This window comes from Silene latifolia, chromosome 2 (assembly GCF_048544455.1).
Source record: "Silene latifolia isolate original U9 population chromosome 2, ASM4854445v1, whole genome shotgun sequence".
Lineage (NCBI taxonomy): Eukaryota > Viridiplantae > Streptophyta > Magnoliopsida > Caryophyllales > Caryophyllaceae > Silene > Silene latifolia.
In genome coordinates, this window is record NC_133527.1 from 13,246,003 (window position 1) to 13,268,000 (window position 21,998).

The following is a 21,998-nucleotide window of genomic DNA, read 5'->3' on the forward strand; positions in this document are numbered from 1 at the left end:
CACATCTCTCACAGGACACCTCTTGATTAATCATTGCATGGACCGTTTCTTGCTTATTAGCCAAAGACTGAGTAGTCTTCAATTCGGCTATTTGAGCCGTTAAGGCCTCCAGCTGCTCCACAACAACATTTTTTGAACCACTTCCTCTCTTACTACCTCTGGGGTTACCATACTCAGCTGTGTGAGTAGCTATCTGATCAATCAACTTCCAAGCATAACCGTCATTAATATTATTCTAGAATATTCCATTGGCAGCTGAGTTAAGTAAAGCTATGTGATAATCATACAACACATTGTAAAACGGGTTGCAAAGAAATCAAATCTGGAAGCCATGATGGGGGACGGATCGAACTAGCCATTTGAAACGAACCCAAGCTTCATTAAAATATTCGGTTGGACCTTGCTTAAAACTCGTGATCTGACTTCTAAGAACATTAGTTTTCTGTGGTGGAAAATACCTCTTGTAGAATGCAAGAGCTTGTGAAGTCCAGTTACTGATTAAATCAGCCTCCATATCCAAGTCATGCAACCACTCTACTGCATCATCTCTCAGAGAGAAAGGAAAGAGAGTTTGTTTCACTTGATCTTGAGTCACCCCAGCTGTCAAAAGAATGGAACAACAATATTTGACTAATTTCTCCATGTGCTTGGCGGGGTCTTCTCCTGCCTTTCCTCCAAACATATTTCTCTCTACTAGGCTTATATAGGAAGGCTTGATCTCAAAAGTCCCCTTATCAGTGGTAGGGAGCTTGAAGACTTTAGGAATCGAATCAACCGTGGGTTCGGAGTGACTTGCCAAGGTCGGCATCTTTAATGTTGTAGGAGTAACAGGTGCAGAAATAAGTGTGTCTTCTTCGAAGGACGAATCTTTTGCGAAAGTATACCGCTCATAGTCAAGTGTACTCAAGTCTTCCACTTGACTTATTTCTCTTTGAAATTTTCGTCTGTAGCGAAAAGCCTTCTCTAGCTCGGGATGAAAAGGTACAATCTCTAACCTGTTAGACCTGGGCATACACGAAAACAACAAGAAAATATGAAACTGTCTCAAGGAACTGATGCTCCCTAAGACAAAAGACAAAAATAAACAAAAACAAACAGAAAAATTGTTGCCTCCCCGGCAACGGCGCCAAATTTGAGAAGGTTAATTTCAGTCATTTTGCCTTCGTCAAAATAAATCCTATAATACTACTAACAAATAGCTAGCGGTAAGTAGGGTATCGTATCCACAATGAGGCAAGGTAATTACTCTGATTTGTTTATATTTAAGTTCATCTCGAAGTAACAAATTTATGGGGTTTGATTGGTTTAAATGCTAACAACTAATCGCAAGTGAAATAATGATTGATTCAAATATGTTAAAATAGTCTAGGGATCGGGTTCACTAGGTAGTCATCCAAGGGTAAGGCTTAATTCATTGATTGACCAATTTATATTGTTGAAACTCATATGATCGATCAATTCTAATATGTCTTTTTAGATCTAAACTTAACATACAATCGCTATTATTAAGTCGGTCTAATTCAATTATCGTGGCCTATATTAGTCTTAACCCGGTCGGTGAAAATCCTAGTTTATGCAAGACTAATTAATCAATTCTGATCGGTAATTAATCAACTAGATTTAAGACGATAATTAAACAACAATCAAAAGCAATTTACCAATCAATTCATTAATAACCCTTTTCTAACAACCTAGATTCCCTTTCACCCTAAATTAAAGGCTTAGCTACTCATACTAAAGGGAAGAACAACAATAGCAATAATAAGAAACATGATGAACAATAATAAAAGATGAATAACGATTGAATAATAATAATTGAGGAAAGATTAATACCGTAATTAAAGGAATGCTTAGATCCGGAAGTAAGAATAATAAACTAAACTAAAAGTATTCTAAGAGAGTTTTTAGAGTAGCTATACGAAACTAGGTAAAATAAGACATAAAAATAAACTAGGGTACGATTTGGGTATTTATAGTAAAACATAACCGACTTAAGGAAATTTGCGGAAAAGTTGGAAACAATTGGTTCCTCGATCGAGTCTATGGATACTCAATCGAGTACATAGCCTCCTCGATCGAGCCTAGGTGTAGTTGATCGAGGCACCACTCTGATTCAGCTCTTTTCTTCGTGTTGTCTTCTTAACTTCCACTACTACAAATCCAGGCAACTACAACGGCCCTTTAACAACGCTTATTCACGAAAATCACCAAAAGACGTTGTAGAATGGATAATTATCTTTGCGCGAAATTTTACTAAACTTAATAACAACGGTTATGTGTTATTAACCGTTGTTATTGGTTTTAACAATGGGTCACACTTGCACAACCGTTGTTAATATAAAAACTAATAACAACAGTTTACTCTGTAATACATTATAACCGTTGTTAAAAATTTGGCGCAAAATTTGGGAAAAGTAATTACAACGGTTGTATTAGAACCCGTTGTTATTAAGTTTTAACAACGGTTGTAGACGCAATAACCGTTGTTATTGAAGTTATGAAGATCTAAAGAACAACAGATCGCTTTATTCTGCTATACGCTACAAAACACAAACACAAGCTAATACTGCTACACAAATATCATCCTCCATTCCTCCCTGATCATCTCTCTGTCTTCATCTCCGTCACCGTCTTCTCTCCCTCATCGTGTTTATCAATCAGGTATATATGTTTCTTAGCTTATTAACTATTTCTTATTAAGATTTTCAAGCTATATATAGATATAGGATTGTTCAATTTTTGAATTTGTGAATTTTTTGGGTATTATCTAATTTGTTAGCTTAATTGATTTCCTGAATTTCGTTTATTTGTTTGCCTATTATTGGATTTTCTGAATTAGTTGCCTATATATTACGAATGTAGAAAAATGACTCGAACTTGGATGATTGCTGCAAATATGAGTGACCCCAACTATAAGGATGGTTTAACTGAATTTTATGAAGTCGTTGCGAACAATTTTGAAAGGTTCTTCTAGTATTCCATGTCCTTGTGAAAGATGTGGTAATATTAGGTATATGGCTTTTCCGGACGTTAAAATACACCTAGAAAAGTGGAGATTTAGTCGATCCTATACACGTTGTATTTTTCATGGGGAACCATTATTAGAGGACGTGAATAGCCTTGAAGAAGATGATGTTGAGGTATACGAAAGTCTAACTGATGATCCTGAGTTTGCCGAGTTTTTTGAGTTGGAAGAGTTGGAAGCAGACAAGTTGAATATTGGGTCTATAGATAATGAAGAGAATGATGATGAGTCGAATGCTTTTGAAGATGTAGGTGATGACACTATTAATTGGGATAACCTTAACAACATGTATGAGAAGTTGTGTGAGTCTAAAGCACCTCTGTATCCTGGTTGTAAGTTCACAAAAATGTCGGCTGTGGTGAACTTGTATAATATCAAAGGGGCAAATGGGGTGAGTGACACGTGTTTCACTAGTTTTTTAGCCTTGATAAAGGAGTTGCTTCCAGATGGTAATGTTCTACCTGTTAAGACATATGAGGCTAAATAACTAATAAGAGGAGTGGGTATGAAATATGAGAAAATACATGCATGTCCAAATGATTGCATATTGTATCGGAAATTATATCAAAACTTAACCAATTGCCCTAAATGTTTGGAGTGGCGTTATAAGGATAAGTAAGGGATCCCGGCTAAGGTGTTGTGGTATTTTCCATTGATACCAAGAGTGATAAGGATATATGCGAATCCCGATGATTCAAAAATGTTAACTTGGCATAAAACTGGAAGAATAAATGATGGAAATCTAAGACACCCGACAGATGGTATGCAATGAAAATCGTTCGACGCTAAGTATCCCGAGTTCGTCAATGAACCTAGAAACTTACGTCTAGCGTTGTCTACTGATGGAATGAACCCACACGGAAACATGAGTAGCCAACATAGTACTTGGCCAGTAGTGTTGGCTATTTATAACTTACCTCCATATGTGTGCATGAAAAGAAAGTATTTGATGTTGTCGTTGTTAATTTCCGGCCTTAAACAACCTGAAACTGATATAGATGTCTATTTGGAACCTCTTCTAGATGATTTGAGAATGTTGTGGGATAGTGGGATAGAAGTATTTGATGCATATAAGAACGAAACTTTCAATTTGAGAGCGATGTTATTGTGTACAATATCTGACTATCCGGCTTATGGCGACCTTTCTGGGCACACAGTTCATGGGAAAGAGGCTTGTCCATTGTGTGGGGAGGATATCGAGTCTGAATACTTGAAGTCTTCTCGTAAGAATGTGTATATGGGAAATAGGAGGTTCTTGTATCATGACCATTGTTATCGCAAGATGCAGAAAGCATTCAATGGAAGACAAGAACTTCGTCCACCTCCTAGAATTTTGAGTGGGCATAAAGTTTATCAGAAAGTAAAGCACATTGAGATAGATTATGGGAAGAAGAGCGCGCGCGGCTCTAAATTGTCTACTCGTGGGTATAAGAAAAGATCCATATTTTTTGATAAACTTCTATATTGGCCTTACCTGGAGGTCAGGCATTGCCTCGATTTCATGCTCATTGAGAAAAATGTCCGTGATAATATTATCAATACCCTTCTGAATGTTCCCGGTAAAACAAAGGATAACGCCGCAGCTAGGGAAGATATGAAAATGATGGGTATTAGGCTAGAGTTGGCACCACAGAAGAGAGGTAATCGTACATTTTTACCGCCAGCAGCTTATACCCTTTCACGGAATGAGAAAAAAGAGTTATGTGCATGCTTGAATGGAATTAAAGTGCCACATGGTTATTAGTCGAACATCAAAAGCCTAGTGTCGATGCAAGACCTAAAACTCACCGGGTTAAAGTCACATGATTGTCACACTTTGATGCAACAATTACTACCTGTGGCTATTCATTCCATTTTACCTGAAAAGGTAAGATATGCTATAACTAGATTCTGTCTCTTCTTCCAGTCCATATGCGAGAAAGTCATCGATCCCGATGACGCGGATTCATTGCAGGACCTCGTTGTAACCTCTCTTTGTCAGTTGTAAATGTATTTTCCACCCTCTTTCTTCACTATCATGATTCATCTGACCATTCACTTGGTTAGGGAGATTTTGTACCTTGGGTCCGTGTACTTGAGATACCAGTATCCATTCTAAAGATTGATGAAAGTCTACAAGGACTATACATCTAATCGGTATCGTCTGGAAGGTTGTATTGCTGAACGCGCTATTTTAGACGAAGCTCTTTCATATTGTTACGCTCATCTCTCCCTTGAGGAGTTGATTGGCGTTCCTAAGAATCGTCATAGCGACTGGATGACCGGAAAAGGTATTAGGGACCGGGTTGAAAAAATTGTGACACGTGAAATGTTGCATTTAGCACATACGTATGTGCTAAACAACGAAGATGAGGTGCAACCTTATATTCAATAACACAAAGATAAGCTCAAATACGATCACCCAAACAAGACCGAGAAGTGGATTGCAAACGAGCATACGAAGACGTTTGGAGACTGGTTTAGGAATATTGTCTTAGAGTGTACGAATCAAACTGGTGATGACATCTCTCCTAGGTTACTACGTCTTGGTTTAGGTCCAAATGTCAGGGTCACCTTTTACAGCAGTTTTGCCATTAATGGATATACTTTTTACACTCGCGAGCAAGATGAGTTGAGCACAATGCAAAATAGTGGTGTGAGTTCTGAATTTGAGGCAATGCACTTTGCTACTTCAAAAGATAAAAAGCCTATTTGGGGAAAATGTCTTTATTATGGTGTTATTCAAGAAATATTGGTATTAGATTACATTGATTTCACAATGCCTTTGTTTCGATGTAACTGGGTTGATAACAACATCCATTGTGTCCGAAAGGATAAGATGGGATTTACGTTGGTCAATCTGGGTAAGGTTGGCAATAATAAGGATGATCCTTTCATAATGGCATCCCAAGCTAAACAAGTGTTCTATGTCACCGATCCTATGGATAAGAAGTGGTCTGTTGTACTGTCTATAAGGAGTAGAAGGAGTAGTCCATTCGATAATGGAGATGATGATCAAGATGTCATTTTTGAGGGAATGGATCACTCTACCACTATATCTTATTTCGACGATGTTGACACTGATCATGAGGACACTAAAAGCATCTATATGCGTAATGACCATGGTGAAGGTATTTGGGTTAACGAAGAAACTATGACATCCAAGAAACGTCCCCGATCCTGAGTTGGTCTATAATGTAAGTTATTAGCTTTTATTTTTATTTTTATTTTTTAAATATATATATCTTCCTTTTAGTTTTTTTTATTTTTTGAATAACTATCTCCACTGAACAGATTTGCATTTAGGAACTGCATATTTAATACAAACGTAAAGCACTGATACAGACACACACAGCTTGACACTGAACAAATAACACACGAGGTTGCTTGGAAGTTTCAGCCATAGACACTGACACATTTTCTAGGGGTTTTAGGGGTACATTGCTTGGAAAACAGCCACAACCTGGTGGTAGGCATCGACGCTTTCTGACCTGGCCGACTGTTGCCCATCAAAGATGGTCGCGTACGGCACTTGGACATAGTCCAAGGTATTCTTCAGAAGTTCGGCATCCGAGTCTGTGGCTACCCAGATGTATGGTTCCACTGTTGATCTATTCGGAGCATTCCAGTCGTTCCTGCCATGGCCTCTGAGTTGAAACATCATGTCAAGCTTAAATGCTGATTCTGCATGTGCAGGTGATGTTCCAAACTGAATGAGTAGACTCCCTTTGAATCCCCATGGCCCACATTGTGGCTTAACTTTGCTTACCGAGTATCCCAGCTCAATAAGCTTATTCCTCAAAGGATTAAAGCTTTTGGCAGCAAATTTTCCATTGTCTATATCTATGTGGCCCGGGGCATTCATCAGGACACAGTGATATGGACGACCAACATTTTGAGTCATTTTCAGAATTTATAGGAATGCTTCTTTTCTGAGTTGTGGGGAGCAAATTTGATGGTTTATTTGTGAGTTGTGGGGAGCTAATGGATACTGAGCTAATGGGATGCATCTTTTCTGAATTTATAGCAAGTTTGAGATGTGTTGCTGGAGTGTATGTATGTTGTCTTTAGCTTTTGGTAGCTTTAAAAAGCCAATAAAAGCCATGGTCATTGTTAAAGATTCCCAAATTTGCATGGCATGGTAAATCCTGTAGATATGCAATATGCATTCTGGTGTTTTTGTCTTATTTTCTTGATCTTATTATTAGATGTGGATGCTGTTGTTGAAATTGCTGAATAATGTTGCAGTATATAGTGCTTCTGCTGTTACAGTATGTATTGTTACAGGTTTGGACTGTAATGGAATTACAGTAATTTAAAAAAAAAAGTGTTAAACAATAACAACGGTTATATTGACATTACCCGTTGTTAATACTTTCAACAACGGTTACATTGACATTACCCGTTGTTATTACTATTAACAATGGTTATAGTGACACTACCCGTTGTTAATATTTTCAACAACGGGTGTAGTACTTCTACCCGTTGTCATTGCTTTTTTAGACATATTTCATTTTGGCGCAAATTGGGTGAACATATATTACAACGGGTATATTTTAGCCGTTGTAATAAAGTTATGACAACGGTTGACTTTTATTGACCCGTTGTTATTAACATATCACAACGGTTTTGTTTTAAGGACCCGTTGTCAATAGTTTATCTTAATAAAAAACTAATTTACAAACACATACAGCATACCACACAAACACACACAACATCAGTTCAACCGTTGGTATCCTGAGTTTATTATTCTCTCTCCCCCGCTTTTTACATTCACGTTGCCGGCCGTCGCCCAGTTTCCGACGCCCAGATTCTGTTGCCTTCCCTTATCATCCTGCTATTTCTCTTTATCATCATCATCATCATCATCAGGTATGTTCACTTTTATGTTTCGTCATTAGGGTTTTAAGACGACCATCTTTTTTGTTTTTCATCTGTTTGTTTTTCGTCTTCTTTGTTATGTTTATCATCCCGCATTCTACTTCATTCCTCTTATTAGGGTTTAGGATTTTAGAAGATCAGACTGTTGTTTTAAATTTTCATTCCTCTTTAGGGTTTTAGATACTCTGCATGTCCGTTGTTCATTTCCTATTTGGGCTGGCCTTCTCGAGATTGATGTCCAACACCTATTTGTTTGGATGAAGTAAGTTTCTTAATAAATCATTTCATATTCTAATATTCTGACTAGATAGTGTTATAAATACCGGAATTAATACCGTAATAATGTAGGATATTGAAATTGAGAGTGATCCCCGAGAACAAGGTTCCATGTGATCAATACGGATTCCTGTGCCCCTATATTTTATCTATGCATATCCCGATGTTTTCGTTCGAAGATCGGGTAGATTATATTGCTCGGCAATTGGCGACAACCAAAAAGCTGGTTTTTGCCCCTTATAATGAAATTGGGTAATACATCATTAGCATTACGTTTCCCCCTACAATTGCATTTTCATAACTAATATATGTACTTGTTAATAATGTTGATGTCTCTTGATGTATGTAGGAGTCATTGGGTGCTAGCAGCCATAATGCCGAGCAAGAAAAAAGTTTTTTGGTTGGACTATTTGCATAGAGAACCAACCATTAAGGGCTTGATTATTAAGTAAGTTTATAATACTGATTTATTTATAATAACATTAAGTTTCAATTTTTATTTATAGCAAAAAGCTCATTTTTGCCCCAAAAATAATATGAGTTTCTGCCTCCTTTTTTTTAATAAAAAAAGGGCCTTTGAGAAGAAAAGAGCTAACGAGGATCAACCCACGAAAGATTCTGATGATGGCCCTACTTTTATTACGATAACAGAGGTACGTGCTCAAATACAATACCTTAAGTGCAAAAATCTGTCTTTAATAATAATACGTGCGCAAATACAATACCTAAAGTGCAAGATTCTGATGTGGGCTTCTCGTCTCTTCGTTTTTTATGTAATAATATAGGTCCCTCGCCAGCCGGATAGCATACAATGTGGATACTACGTTTGTCGGTTCATGTTGGAGGTTATCATGCGAAGATATATCCTTATTTCAGAAAAGGTTAGTAATTTCATAATGTGTTTATTACTTTTTTTTTTAAATTAGAGCTGATGTTTAATTTTCATAATGATGTATGTTGTTACAATAATGTCTTGTATGTCTTTGTTTTTTCCGCAGTATGTAATCAACGCGCAACAGCAACATCTACCTGAGTTCAAAAAGCAGCAAATAGACGAGGTAAGGGACATGTTGGGCAAATACGTCTTAGATCATTGCAATGAAGACTAAATGCATGATACTTAGCTTAGAGCTTAGATCAGATCAGTTTAGTAAATTTTTTGTTGAAGTTAGGGAATGATCAGGCCCGTCTATTAGTGGGTGCTCTATGTGCATTTGCACTGGGCCTCAAATTTTTGGGGCCCAAACTTGGCAAACCCATATGTTAATTGAAAAAAAAAAAAAGGGTAAAACTAAATCAGAAACACGGAGCACCCAAATCAGAAACTACTCCAAATCCCACGCCACATTCAACTCTCAATCAAACTCATCAATCCTCCTTCCCCAAATTAAATTATTGCCTTTCCCAAATTAATTCCTTCCCCAAGTTAAATTATAACGTTTCTTTTCTTTTTTTCCTAATCTTTAAATATGATTATCTCAAATCAATTCATCCCAAATCATTCAAAGTTTTCAATTAAAGGTATTAGTATCAAAACTTTGTCACTTTGTCACTTTCAATCGGCTGCCAAAATCTCAGATTTAGAGTTGAGTTTCAAGGAAATCGAAATAGGTATTATTTCGTCTTAACATTATATTCTTAATGAATTCTACTGATTTTAATTATAATTTTAATGAATTCAAATATTCAATGATAATGTATTTGCAGGTAGCAGTCGGTCGTCGGAGAATAGTAGATCGGACAGTCGTGAGTACGCCGACTATAGTTTTGGAATACGGCATCAAAGCAGCAATAAGGTTGTTTCGTTTCTTTACTTATCTCTATTTTTAATTTCATGTTACCTAGAATAAGAAAGTTTGATTCTGGATCCGAAAAACGGAAGAAAAAGAAGCGAATAGAACAGTTAGTTCAGTCTCAAAAAGGTGCACTCGATAAATTTTTTACGAAAGGGTCTACTTCTAATAGTGAAAATATTACTGATAATGAAGGTGTTGTTGCGACTGAAACTGTTGTAATGTGTGATAATCCCGTTTTTATTGATTTTGACATGCCTATAAAGAATAACGATGATAAAATTGACGATGAGGATAATAATAATGATGATAATTTAGATATGAATGAAAATGATAGTGTTGAGAATAATGAGGGTTTTGACGTAGGAGGAGAAAAAATTGATGTCGAAAATGGTAGTCATATGAATAATACTTTTGATATGTTTGACCCAAGAAATTGGGATTCGCTTAATTCCGATATGATTAAAATGTTAGCCAAAAGCGGTCCTAAGAGAGATTTAACTATTGAAAAAGGTCGGAAAGGCCAATCGGGGAGAAGATTTAAATCAACATGTTATACAAGAGTTTTACCAAATGGAGAAAGGTGCGATAGAGATTGGCTTTTCTATTCAAAAGAGTTTGATAAAGTATTTTGTTTTTGTTGTAAAATAATTAGCTAATGATGGTCTTTCAGATTGGTCTCATATTTGTGTTAGACTTAAACAACATGAAATGGGGATTGAACACATCGTTAATATGACTGCTTGGTATGATTTGCGTGAACGAATTGAAAAGAGTCAAACAATTGATAAAAGGACGAATAGTGCATTAAATAAAGAGAAAGAACGTTGGAAAAAAGTGTTAGAAAGAATAATATTTGTCGTGGTGTATTTAGCAACACATAACTTGGCTTTTCGTGGTAGTAATGGGAAGTTATATCAAAAGAGCAATGGAAATTTTTTAGGATTAATTGAAATGTTAGCGAGGTTTGACCCTATAATTCAGGAGCATGTGCATCGTATAACCAATGACACTATTCATAGTCATTATCTTGGTCATAACATTCAAAATGAGTTAATTCTTCTTGTTGCATCCGCTATTAAATCTGAAATTATTAAAAGTGTGAAAGAAGCAAAATATTTTTCAGTGATACTAGATTGCACTCCCGATGTTAGTCACCAAGAGCAAATGTCATTGATTTTGAGATATGTTGATGTGTCTTCAAGTTGTGTCTGTATTAAGGAATCATTTTTAGGATTTTTGAGTGTAAATGATACAACTGGACAAGGACTTTTTGATGTTTTATTAAATGAATTAAAATCTCTTGATCTTGATGTGAATGATGTAAGAGGACAAAGTTATGATAATGGATCAAATATGAAAGGCAAAAATCAGGGGGTACAAAAAAGACTTTTAGATGTGAATCCTCGAGCATTCTTTACTCCTTGTGCTTCTCATAGTCTTAATTTAACATTGTGTGATATGGCAAATAGTTGTGGTAAAGCTAAAGACTTTTTTGGAGTAATACAACGAATATATACTATTTTTGCAAATTCTAATAAAAGATGGGAGATATTGAAAAATAATGCAACAAAATATACATTAAAGCAATTTTCATCTACTCGTTGGGAAAGTCGTGTCGATAGTGTTAAAGCAATCAGGTTTCAAATTGCAGAGGTATGTGATGCTTTGCTTCAAGTAGGAGAAACTGATAATGATAGTAAAATTAGAAGTGAAGCTAAATCCTTGGCCATGAATGAACTTGGTGACTTTGAGTTTTTAGTAGCACTTGTTATTTGGTATGAAATATTGTATAGAATTAATTTTGTTAGTAAACAGTTGCAATCAAAGAATATGATTCTTGATGTGGCAATTGATGATATTAAGAAGTTAGTTTTATTTTTTGAAGATTATAGGGAATCTGGATTTAATGACGCCGTTAATATTGCTAGGGAAATTGCACTTGAATTAAACGTTGATCCCGTATTTCCAAAGAAACGTGTTATTAGAAGGAAAAAACAATTTGACGAGAATCAAAATGACACATCTGAAGTAGTTTCTCAAACTAGTGAAGAATCTTTTAGAGTGAACTATTTCTTATTTGTTGTTGATCAAGCTATTGGTTCTCTTAGAAAAAGATTTGAGCAATATGAAGAATTTCAAAATGTTTTTGGCTTTTTGTTCTCTTCTAGTAAGTTGCACACATTAGACAATGCTGAATTAAAGTCTTGTTGTGACGATCTTCAAGTAGCACTTACAAGTGGTGAACAATGTGATATTGATGGGAATGAATTGTACATGGAGTTAAAGTTGCTTAAAGATATATTGCCTAGTGAAGAAGAGATGGAAGCTATTGATATTTTGAAATTTTTGAAACGTAAATCGTATTTTCCTAATGCATTTATTGCGTATCGAATATTGTTGACTATTCCCGTAACAGTTGCATCTGCAGAAAGAAGTTTTTCCAAGTTAAAGTTGTTGAAATCTTACATGAGGTCTACAATGTTGCAAGAGAGGCTTACCGGATTAGCAATAATTGCCATAGAAGATGATTTATTGGAGAAAGTCGATTATAATTGTTTGATAGAGGAATTCGCTTCAAGAAAAACTACGCGAAAGAATCGTTTTTCAAATAATTTGTAGTTTGCATTAATATTTTATATAAGCGTTTTTTTATTTTGTAATTTTTGGGCCTCATTTTTTTTTTTTTGCACCGGGTCTCCATTTTTCTTGAGACAGCCCTGGGAATGATCTTTGTAAATTGTTGTTAGTATGAATTATGATGTTGCTGCTGTTGTAAATTGTAAGTACGATGCTGCTGTTGTTAGTATGAATTAATCTGAAAGACGAATTGTATCTATTGAGTTCTGATGAAACCAACTGCTGATATATGCTGCTTCTCATATATGCAGGATTTTGAATAGCATGAATTAAATTTAATTTTAAAAAAAATTAGGAAAATGTAATAAAAACGGTTACTAAAACAAAAACCGTTGTAAATACCATTCACAAATACCCGCGCATAATATTCAACAACAGGTTTTAAAAGAAGAACCGTTGTAAATACCTTTCACAAATACTCGCGCACAATATTCAACAACAGGTTTTAAAATAAGAACCGTTGTTACTAACAATTTCAATAACGGTTATGTTTCGTATAACCATTGTTAAAAGTCTTCACAATTTTGGAGGGAAAGATACAACAACGGTTTTTTATATTATAACCGTTGTTATACCTTTCCCACCAAAATTTTGTCAAACTTTCCACAACGACTTACTCGCAACAACAACGGCTTTTAACCGTTGTGAATAGTTTCCACAACGGTTTTAGTAAATAACATAACCATTGTAAATACCTTTTACAACGGCCGCTTTAACAACGTCCGCTTTTTGTTTTTACAACGGTTTTTACCCGTTGTTATAGCCTGTATCTGTAGTAGTGTTCTCTTCCTTCATTCTTAAGGATTCCCGTGCCATACTTCGTGTATTCCTTCATGCCCACTCCGCGATGCCCATTTCATTCCTTTGCTCCTCAAATGCATCATTCCTGCATTAAACCTCAAATGGCGGAAGTATCGACATTCTAACATAAAAGGCATGTACATAATATAATCTAGCACGAAAACCGTATCAAAAACAACTAAGGAGAGGCATAAATATGTATATAATTATGACTCATCACTTCACCACGATTCAGATCTGTACAGGGAACTCACCAAGTACCCATGTACCACCTTCGAGGAGGTACGTCAACAGGCAGTGGCTGTCATGCGCAATTTGGGCGTCAAACAACTCACAACTAAAGGCAAATTACACTCCCTCTTTTCCAATCATTTATTTACCTATTTCATTTTTAGGTGTCTTATTCATTTTCTTTATCTTTCTATATTAGTCATGCTTCTAATGGGTAATTTGATCTTGAACATCCATTATTATCCACTTGTTATTTAGCAATAATAATAATACCTACAAATGATCTCATCCTCTCTCCGCAAGGTAAACAAACAGCCAAGACAAACGGAGTAGAACATATGAACAAAAATAAAATCTCGTTTCAGAAGTCACACTAGCACATATGAATTGATTAATATGACTTTTATTCATTACAACTTTATTCTTAAACATTTCAATACTTATTCTTAAACATAACCAGCTTTATTCTTAAACATTGCCAGAAACACACCATGAGAACTGATATTAGCAACAAAGTGCTACATCTCAATTATGCATACCCAATGATCGCAGCAGTACCATCACATTCACCTATTCCCGGCTTAGCAACTTTCACCATGTCCATACAATCAGCACCTTTTACCGGGTCCATGTCACCACAATTCGTACATTGGCCTATGCATTGGGCTCCGTTCCCTTTAGCCGCTTTTACCATGTTCATACAATCAATGTCCATACAATCAGCAGCTTTCACAATGTCCATGAAATCAGCTCCAGCGTTCACTCTGTCCATACAATCAGTAGCTTTCACCCTGTCCATACAATCAGCTGCTTTCACCCTGTCCATACAATCAGCAGCTTTCACCTTGTCCATACAATCATCCGCTCTCACCATGTTCAAGTCGCCACAATTAGTACATTGGCCTATGCATTGGGCTCCGTCCCCTACTTTCTTAGTTTGGGCTAACTTCAAAATTGTATCCATACCCGGCTCACAGCTAATACCACAACATACCGATCCTTTAGCATTGACCTTTTCATCAACCGTATCAGCACACATACCACAACAAAAAGATCCTTTAGCATTAACCTTCTCTTCTCCATCAATACTGAAACCACTTTGCTCATCTCCACTAAGATTTTCGGATAGTATGAATGTTAAGGCAATGCTAGGTAGGACTATCAGTTCATCCATGGCCTGTTTAAATGAAGTATGCTGAGAAGAATGATAAAATGATGTAAAAGGAAACAATAATTTACTCAGGGTTTCAAGTGAAGACAAACCTTGATTGTTCGCAATTTTGAGTTGATTAACCCTACAGCCCTTCCATAAGGATAATCTGTAGAGAATTCGACCATAGTCGTGAAATCTTGTTCTGATTTTTCATCACTAGATTGCTTGGGTCCAGGCTGCAGCCTTCTTCCGGGAAATAGTTTCACCTGTAGAAATTCAGTGAAGAAAATTATTATACTTCTAAGGGACTATGATTTAGGATTTTTATTTCACTATTTATACTAATGAATTAACAAAATGTTAGAAGCTAGTCCTTACTATCTTATTATAACCAGCAAACTCGAAGAGACTATCGTTATTCTCGGAGCGTTTTTGAAGCTTGAACGAATCATGTGTTCCTTTCACGGTCCACTCATTTTCATAATATTCGACCAGTGCATGCTTTTTACCAGAGGCGGTGATGTAATACACCTCAATCGACAAATCATAAGGGCCTTTGGTAGAATCCTTGCTTATATTCCTAAATAAAATAATTTCAAGATATTTAAATCTTTATATCTTTATATGGACCGTAATATTCTTACCGAGTATAAGTTGTCTTCACAATTAAAATAAAAGTAAGATTACCTCTTCTGAAGATTAAAAACTTTTTTCCCGCTACAATCCATGACTCTGGTCTCAACCAAATCAGATTTGACATGTTGACATCTCGCCAGATGAAACACTTGAGGTGCGCGCATTGGAGGAGAAAACGATATAGATACATGAAGTAGTACTGGCTCAGAATTTTCAACGCCAGAAATAGGATCAAGTGAAAGCCATTTATTTGTCCAAAGTTGAGACTGGGAAGCCAACATATCTTTTAAAGAAATAGAGCATGAACCAAGATGCTTCAATGATCTCTTTGGTTTCAGGTCATCGGAAGTAGGAGAATACGACATGAGTTCAAAGAGAAACTCTCCAGCTGACTCACACTCAAAATAAGCAAAGAGTTTGTCCTTAGAAGCCGATGATATACCCAACCATCTCTTGGTTTTGAAAAGTGTATCGGGTTGATTCTTACTGATTGCAACAAGGAGATTTTCTTTGCGCTCATTTGGTAAGTTCTTGATATCAACAAACTCTAATAATACCTATTAATGAAAACTACATTATTATTTCATAACATCATTAAATTATAGCAAAAATTTTAAACAATGACTTTTATCTACTAAGATTGAGGACTAGATAATTCGATATCAATCTAGTATTCCGAAATTTGTTGCAAAGATTAACTTCCTATTTTTTTACGTGTAAAGTGGGCCACAAGTGCAATTTTGATGCTTACATGTTTTAAAACTTTGATCATAAATATAAGGTTGTCAGAAAATCGTTTTTACCTCCGTAGCCTCCACATTTGGAAAATTTATATGTTGGCCAAAATTTTTGGTCTTGATGGATTTCTTAGCATCGACATTGAACTTGTAGGGAACACGCGTGACTGGAGTAGGGATATCTCCTCTACTCATAGCACCAGCCTTCCAATAGCTGAATCCAAAGGTTTGTTCCCATCGTTGGGTAGTTTCGTTAAATCCAGTGTCCAGTCTACTCCCTTTTGATTTATCAGGGTCAGAGTCAATATGTGGAAGTACACCGCCTATCAATTCCTTCATGTCTTTGCAATAGGAATCTGGGTACAGTTGGTGTGTGTGCCACATCAAATCAACATCGTAAGTGGGGACACCGAAACTTTGCAGACCTATTTTCTTGTTTGTTCTAATGATATGAAGAAATCCTTTGTATCTAGCTGATGCTTCTTTAAGGAAAAGTTCGTCAGCCATGTGTGGTCGACATGCCTGCCAACATATGTAATATTTGAGTAATCTTATACAAACATAAAGAATATTAATTACTTTACAAAGTTTATATTACCTGATAAGTGAAACCAATCTGTCTTTTAACTGCAGCAATCAGATCATAATTAGTAAATTTTTGAGTTTGTGAACTTTTCTGCAAACTCTCTTCTGAAAATGGTCGTTCTAAGTCAAGCTCATAAGGTTCTTCAGGGTACAGTTTGCTCCATATATCTTCACTTGTACTCTTCGATGTCGCTTGTATGGATGACATGACTTTGTGGTTGGTAAGGATTCTTCCAAACAACTTCTCACAATCAAATTTGTACCTGACCTGTAACATAGATGTACCAATATAGATGTAATCTAAAGAAGTAATAAAGCATTTTTTATATGAGTAAGCCTGGCCTCATGTTAGAACAGTTTTACAATAAAATAATATAAACCGATTTTGATGCTCTTATCATAAAAAAGTAGCGATTGGTGCAAGTTATTTTGGTAACATATCACCGGCTTTGCAATAGGACTTATGAAAAATAGTTTTATACAAGAATTATTGTTTTTCTATTTGGAACGAATGGCTTTGAGAAAATATTAGTCTAAAGTTAGAACCATACCGGGTTTAACCTATGGCAGTGCCATATCAATTCACAGTCAAGAGGAACAATCAATGCCTCTTCAGAAACAGGGTTCTCCTCATGTTTGGCGAGCAAAGGAAGCCAAAATGCATTGTATCTGAAAGATTCAACATCGACAATAATATTAACTCAACGACCAATTAATTCTTCATAGTACAAGATGCTTAACTGATTTAAGCGTCACATTTTTCTTTTATTAAATTATATTGCATGATGGAGGTTAGTTAAGAACATTTTACCTGTAGACAGCCCTTTGTAAGGCATGATCTTCGAACAAGAAACGATTACGGTGTTCCAATGCATCAAGGAATTTCAGATGAGTTTTAGCAGCCTCAACAAGATCAATACTCACTGAAATGTTTTGTGCCACAGCCCATGCGTTCACTTGTTCTTTTTCCATCACGCCCTATCGAATCGTCAAAATCCAAGATTGATGTCGTTTGATCAATGTATTGAAAGACTACAAATTAAAGTTTATGTATATTTATGGTGACGATATGAAAAATATCCGGTGTACTGAGAAATAAGAACTAAAAAAAATTGAAACTGGTTTGAAATCCGATTTTGGTTTCGGAAAAGTAGTGGTTAACAGGATTTGGGTTTTGGTTTACAGGGAGTAAAAAAAATCAGTTAATCAGGTAATAAAACCGAATATAAAAATTGGTTTGGTTAACCGGTTTTTCCCATCCCCAATTGTGGGTATAAGGTCTATGTGGGATGAAATAGAGGATATTGTTTGCCACTCTTACATTAGGTCTTAAAAACTGAAAACTCAATTTAATTCCAGTTTGGAAAAAAACGATTTAGGTTTGAGAAAAAAAATTAATTTATAAGACAAGTTACCAAACCGAATTTTAAAATCGGTTTCGTTTATGTGTCATAAATTAAGTCTTAAAAATTAAAAACTCAATTTTATACTTATGAATAGAAAATGTGAGTATAGCAATAAGTTCTTATAGAAACTTGTTTATGATTTTAAGAGATACAGTGAAAAATATAAAAATCTAAACTGAGTTTTAAAAAGGAATGGTCAGATCTTGAAGACTCACTTTGGGTCTAAAAATAAAGATAGTTTTACCTATATTCAGGGTTTATCCAATATGTACCTCGTAAAAAAGTAACAGTAACGGAAATCTCTTTTTAAAAAATAAAAGAATATGATTGAAATAGAAAAATACATAAAAATGGTTTTCTAACGTGTGCCCTAAGGGCACACATTAATAATCCAAAAAAAAATTGTTGAGAATATATCATGAATGATTGATATACAAACTCACATTTACCATAATTAGTAAATATTCTCAATAATATTTCTCTAATTAACTTATTAACATGAAATAAAAAAAAAGTGAACAAGAAGATGAAATTCACAACCTTAATTACTAAAACACGATTAAAGAACAAAATAATACTTACAATGATATTAATTTCTCTCTCAATGCAATATCACTTCAAATTGTTTGATGTTGTATTTCTGTGTCTCAAATCAGAGTATATGGTCTACCTTTTATAGTAGTGTTTGTTACTACTAGTAACGTCCAGTGTTAGTCAGAAATCATGTAGAATGTGATTCTTGAAAAAATATTGACGAAATTGCCCCTGTAACTGATGGATTTAACAACTTGTCTGACTTTCAAAGCCAAAATTTGCGGGTTTTTCAACAGCAATGTAGTGTGTGAAATGTGAGTATGGGGATAATTTTCCATTTTAGGGAGAGCTTGTTAATCCCCCTTGAGTTTTTGGGATAATAGGTTTGTAACAGTAGTGAATCACAAAATACGGTCTTGAAAAACGATCTTATGTTAAATTAATTGTGAGATTATTTTACAGTTTAAGGTAAAATAATTATCAAAAGTAATACAACAATTAACATGTATGTACGAGTGGTTAAAACGATTTACATATAAAAATGGTCAAGTTTAATAATAAAGTTAGTTACTCATTATCATAGTAGGTACTCCGATCTCTTAGTTACGAGTAGTTCATAATTATTTTCTCTTGTACACTAATTTTAGTTGTTTCAAAATATATTTCAATATTAGAGTTACCATTGATTTATTTTATTTAAAAGTGAAAATTTTGGTTATAACTTTTATCATTGAATGATCAATTTTATTATAAAATAGTTACATTTTTCTCGTCTTTAAGTTAAGACCGCCTTAAAGGAGACTAACTCGTGTTGGAAATGTCCTAACAATTAACTAATTTATTGTGAAATTTTATTATTTAAATTTAGATCGTCGCAACTCGCAAGGTCTTGCTAGAGATCTACCTAGTATATTGAGTTGATTTTATTGGGTCACACACTCACACATTACTATCGAGTACACATTACTATCGAGTAGTATCGACTGAGACTTGTTTAGATTATATGTGGATCATCGTAATATTGTGTAGACATATTAATTGTTCTACATTCGGGGATGTTTCGTAACCCACTGAAAATCACATGAACATTAAAACATGTAAATTAAGTACAAATATAGGGTCTTGTTTGTGTGGTAATTTTCGTGAATTATACACTGCATGCAACCAAACAATTCATTGGTCTAAATCATGGAAAATTCTTAGGTCCTCCAGAAGGACCATTAACGTGTCTTCCCTAATCAATAAGAAATTTTCATACCCATTTAAAAGCTATAAATATAAAAGTAAATATAAGAACACTATTAGCATGAAGGTTTCTTATTGGTTATGAATGACACAATAATGGTCCTCCTGAAGGACCTAAGACTTTTTCCTAAATCATAGGCATTTAAAATTCATACGGGAAGTAAATAAACACTTAATATATAAGATATTAAAACATTTGAAATTAATCTAAATGGGTTAGTAATCAAGTGGATTCCAAATCCCCTTAATTTGAGGCTTTATTCGGGAAAACAATCAATTGTGATTAACCTTCTTTCAATAAGTTTTTTGAGAGATTATTTTACAATTTCAAAAAAAAAAATTATACTAAAGGTAATAAAATATGTACAAACAATGATTAAAGATAGAAAGGGTACATTTATTATATGAATAGGTACAAAATTACTATCTCACGATCAACAATAAAAGGGTCACGAAAAAACAGATAAATGGACACGAAAGGTTGGTCTCTCAATAACTTTGGTCTCTCAATAACTTAGTGAGAGACAATCTCTTCAAAATTTTAGTGTGGTTTTATACGTGTAAATAAGATAAGTTAATCCTTCTTAAGATGAAGCCACAAAAACAATTTATTTGTTCTTTTTTAAAAAAGTAATTGATTATTACATGTTGCAATATTTTGTTTTTTTTAATAAGTTATAAAATGATTGAGTTGAGGGTAAGACAAAGACCCGAACTTTAATTTGTCTTTTTTTTCCAGTTAAGGACTCGAACTATTTATCTTTTCCATTAAGGACCTACTCACTAACAACGTTAACTTTTAAGGTCTAAAAGTTTCATAGCAACATATTCCGAGACAAAGCAACTGCAATAGTATCAAATTTCTTCATCAAATCAATCAAACCAACAAAAAAAAAACCTTGTTATAGCAGAGTACCTAAGAATCTTGGGTGAACCCAATGAATAGCAAGAGGTAGCAGCCGCTACCCCAAACAAAAAAATTCCATTTTAGAAGACGGTGTTTGGCTGCCCCAAATTTTAGCACGAATGAAAGAATAGTGAAGAATCACATGTAGGTATCCCACATCGGAGAAATAGAGAAGAGTGATCTAGCTTATAACCCAAGGGGCTACTCCACCTATTGCCAATTGGTTTTGGGATGGAACCTCCTTGGACTTATAAAGCGGGCACTCTCTCCTCCTCGAAGGGCGCGGCCCATGTGCGACTCAAACATGGTATCCGAGCCAGTATGACAAAAAGGTCACGGGTTCGAATCACCCTCACCCCCCCCCCCCCCCCCACCCCCCTCTCAATTCTAAAGTGGAATTAACCCCAAGTATGGGGAGGCCTGCAGTTCCATCTATACTTTAAGTCCAAAGGGCATTCGTGTGAGGAGGCGTGTTGAAATATAAGACTGATCTTCGGACTCCAACCAACAGTTTAAGTTTTTGGTTGAGATGGTTTCTTAACATGGTATCAGAGCCCAAGGTTTAGTCCTGGGTTGTGAGGCGAAGACGGGTCCGAAAAGCAACAACGTTCCCTTCTGACGAAAAACTGGGCCATTATTTAGCAGGTCCGAAAAGAGACGACGTTCCCTCCCGACGTAACAGGTTCGAAAAATTGGGCGTTCTTGTCGATCGATCGAAAAGGAGACCTTACATGTGAGGGGGCGTGTGAAGAATCACATGTAGGTCTCCCACATCGGAGAAATAGAGAAGAGTGATTTAGCTTATAACCTAAGGGGCTACTCCATCCATTGCCATTTGGTTTTGGGATGGAACCTCATTGAACTTGTAAAGCGGACACTTTCTCCTCCTCGAAGGACGCGGCCTAGGCCCTTGTGCGATTCTAACAAGAATAAGTAGAACTAAGCTCATAATTGTAGCAATGAAAAATATCGTAGGATTACCTTAGGGTTTAAAGGATTTTTTTGTTAACAATTATGTTTGATTTTACGTTTTTTAGATGTGTGTCCTAATGCCATACGTTAACGTAGTTAATAAAAATATGACATTAAATATCTCTTTGAAATTTGAAAAAAGATAATTTTTTTTAGAGTAAATTAAAAATTAGTCCCTTTTAAAATCCAGTTTTTAA

At 35.3% G+C, this 21,998-nt stretch overlaps 2 protein-coding genes and 1 non-coding gene across 3 annotated transcripts; 2 read left to right on the forward strand and 1 right to left on the reverse strand.

The window, feature by feature from the left end:
- Nucleotides 1–326: 326 nt before the first annotated feature.
- On the forward strand, nucleotides 327–433 carry LOC141645210 (small nucleolar RNA R71). Its single transcript, XR_012544794.1, has one exon. It is a non-coding gene; the product is annotated as a small nucleolar RNA R71 (small nucleolar RNA).
- Nucleotides 434–3,371: 2,938 nt separating this feature from the next.
- LOC141634252 (uncharacterized) lies at nucleotides 3,372–12,619 on the forward strand. Its single transcript, XM_074446483.1, has 5 exons — nucleotides 3,372–3,416; nucleotides 9,160–9,219; nucleotides 9,869–9,957; nucleotides 10,007–10,537; nucleotides 10,650–12,619. Exons 1-5 carry the CDS (start codon nucleotides 3,372–3,374, stop codon nucleotides 12,574–12,576), a joined length of 2,652 nt encoding a protein of 883 aa, XP_074302584.1. The 3' UTR covers nucleotides 12,577–12,619.
- A 1,536-nt stretch (nucleotides 12,620–14,155) lies between these two features.
- LOC141634260 (glycine-rich domain-containing protein 2-like) lies at nucleotides 14,156–17,709 on the reverse strand. Its single transcript, XM_074446489.1, has 8 exons — nucleotides 17,549–17,709; nucleotides 17,289–17,406; nucleotides 16,751–17,005; nucleotides 16,219–16,674; nucleotides 15,467–15,972; nucleotides 15,158–15,359; nucleotides 14,890–15,045; nucleotides 14,156–14,803 (listed from the first exon to the last, which is right to left on the reverse strand). Exons 1-8 carry the CDS (start codon nucleotides 17,707–17,709, stop codon nucleotides 14,156–14,158), a joined length of 2,502 nt encoding a protein of 833 aa, XP_074302590.1.
- Nucleotides 17,710–21,998: the final 4,289 nt, after the last annotated feature.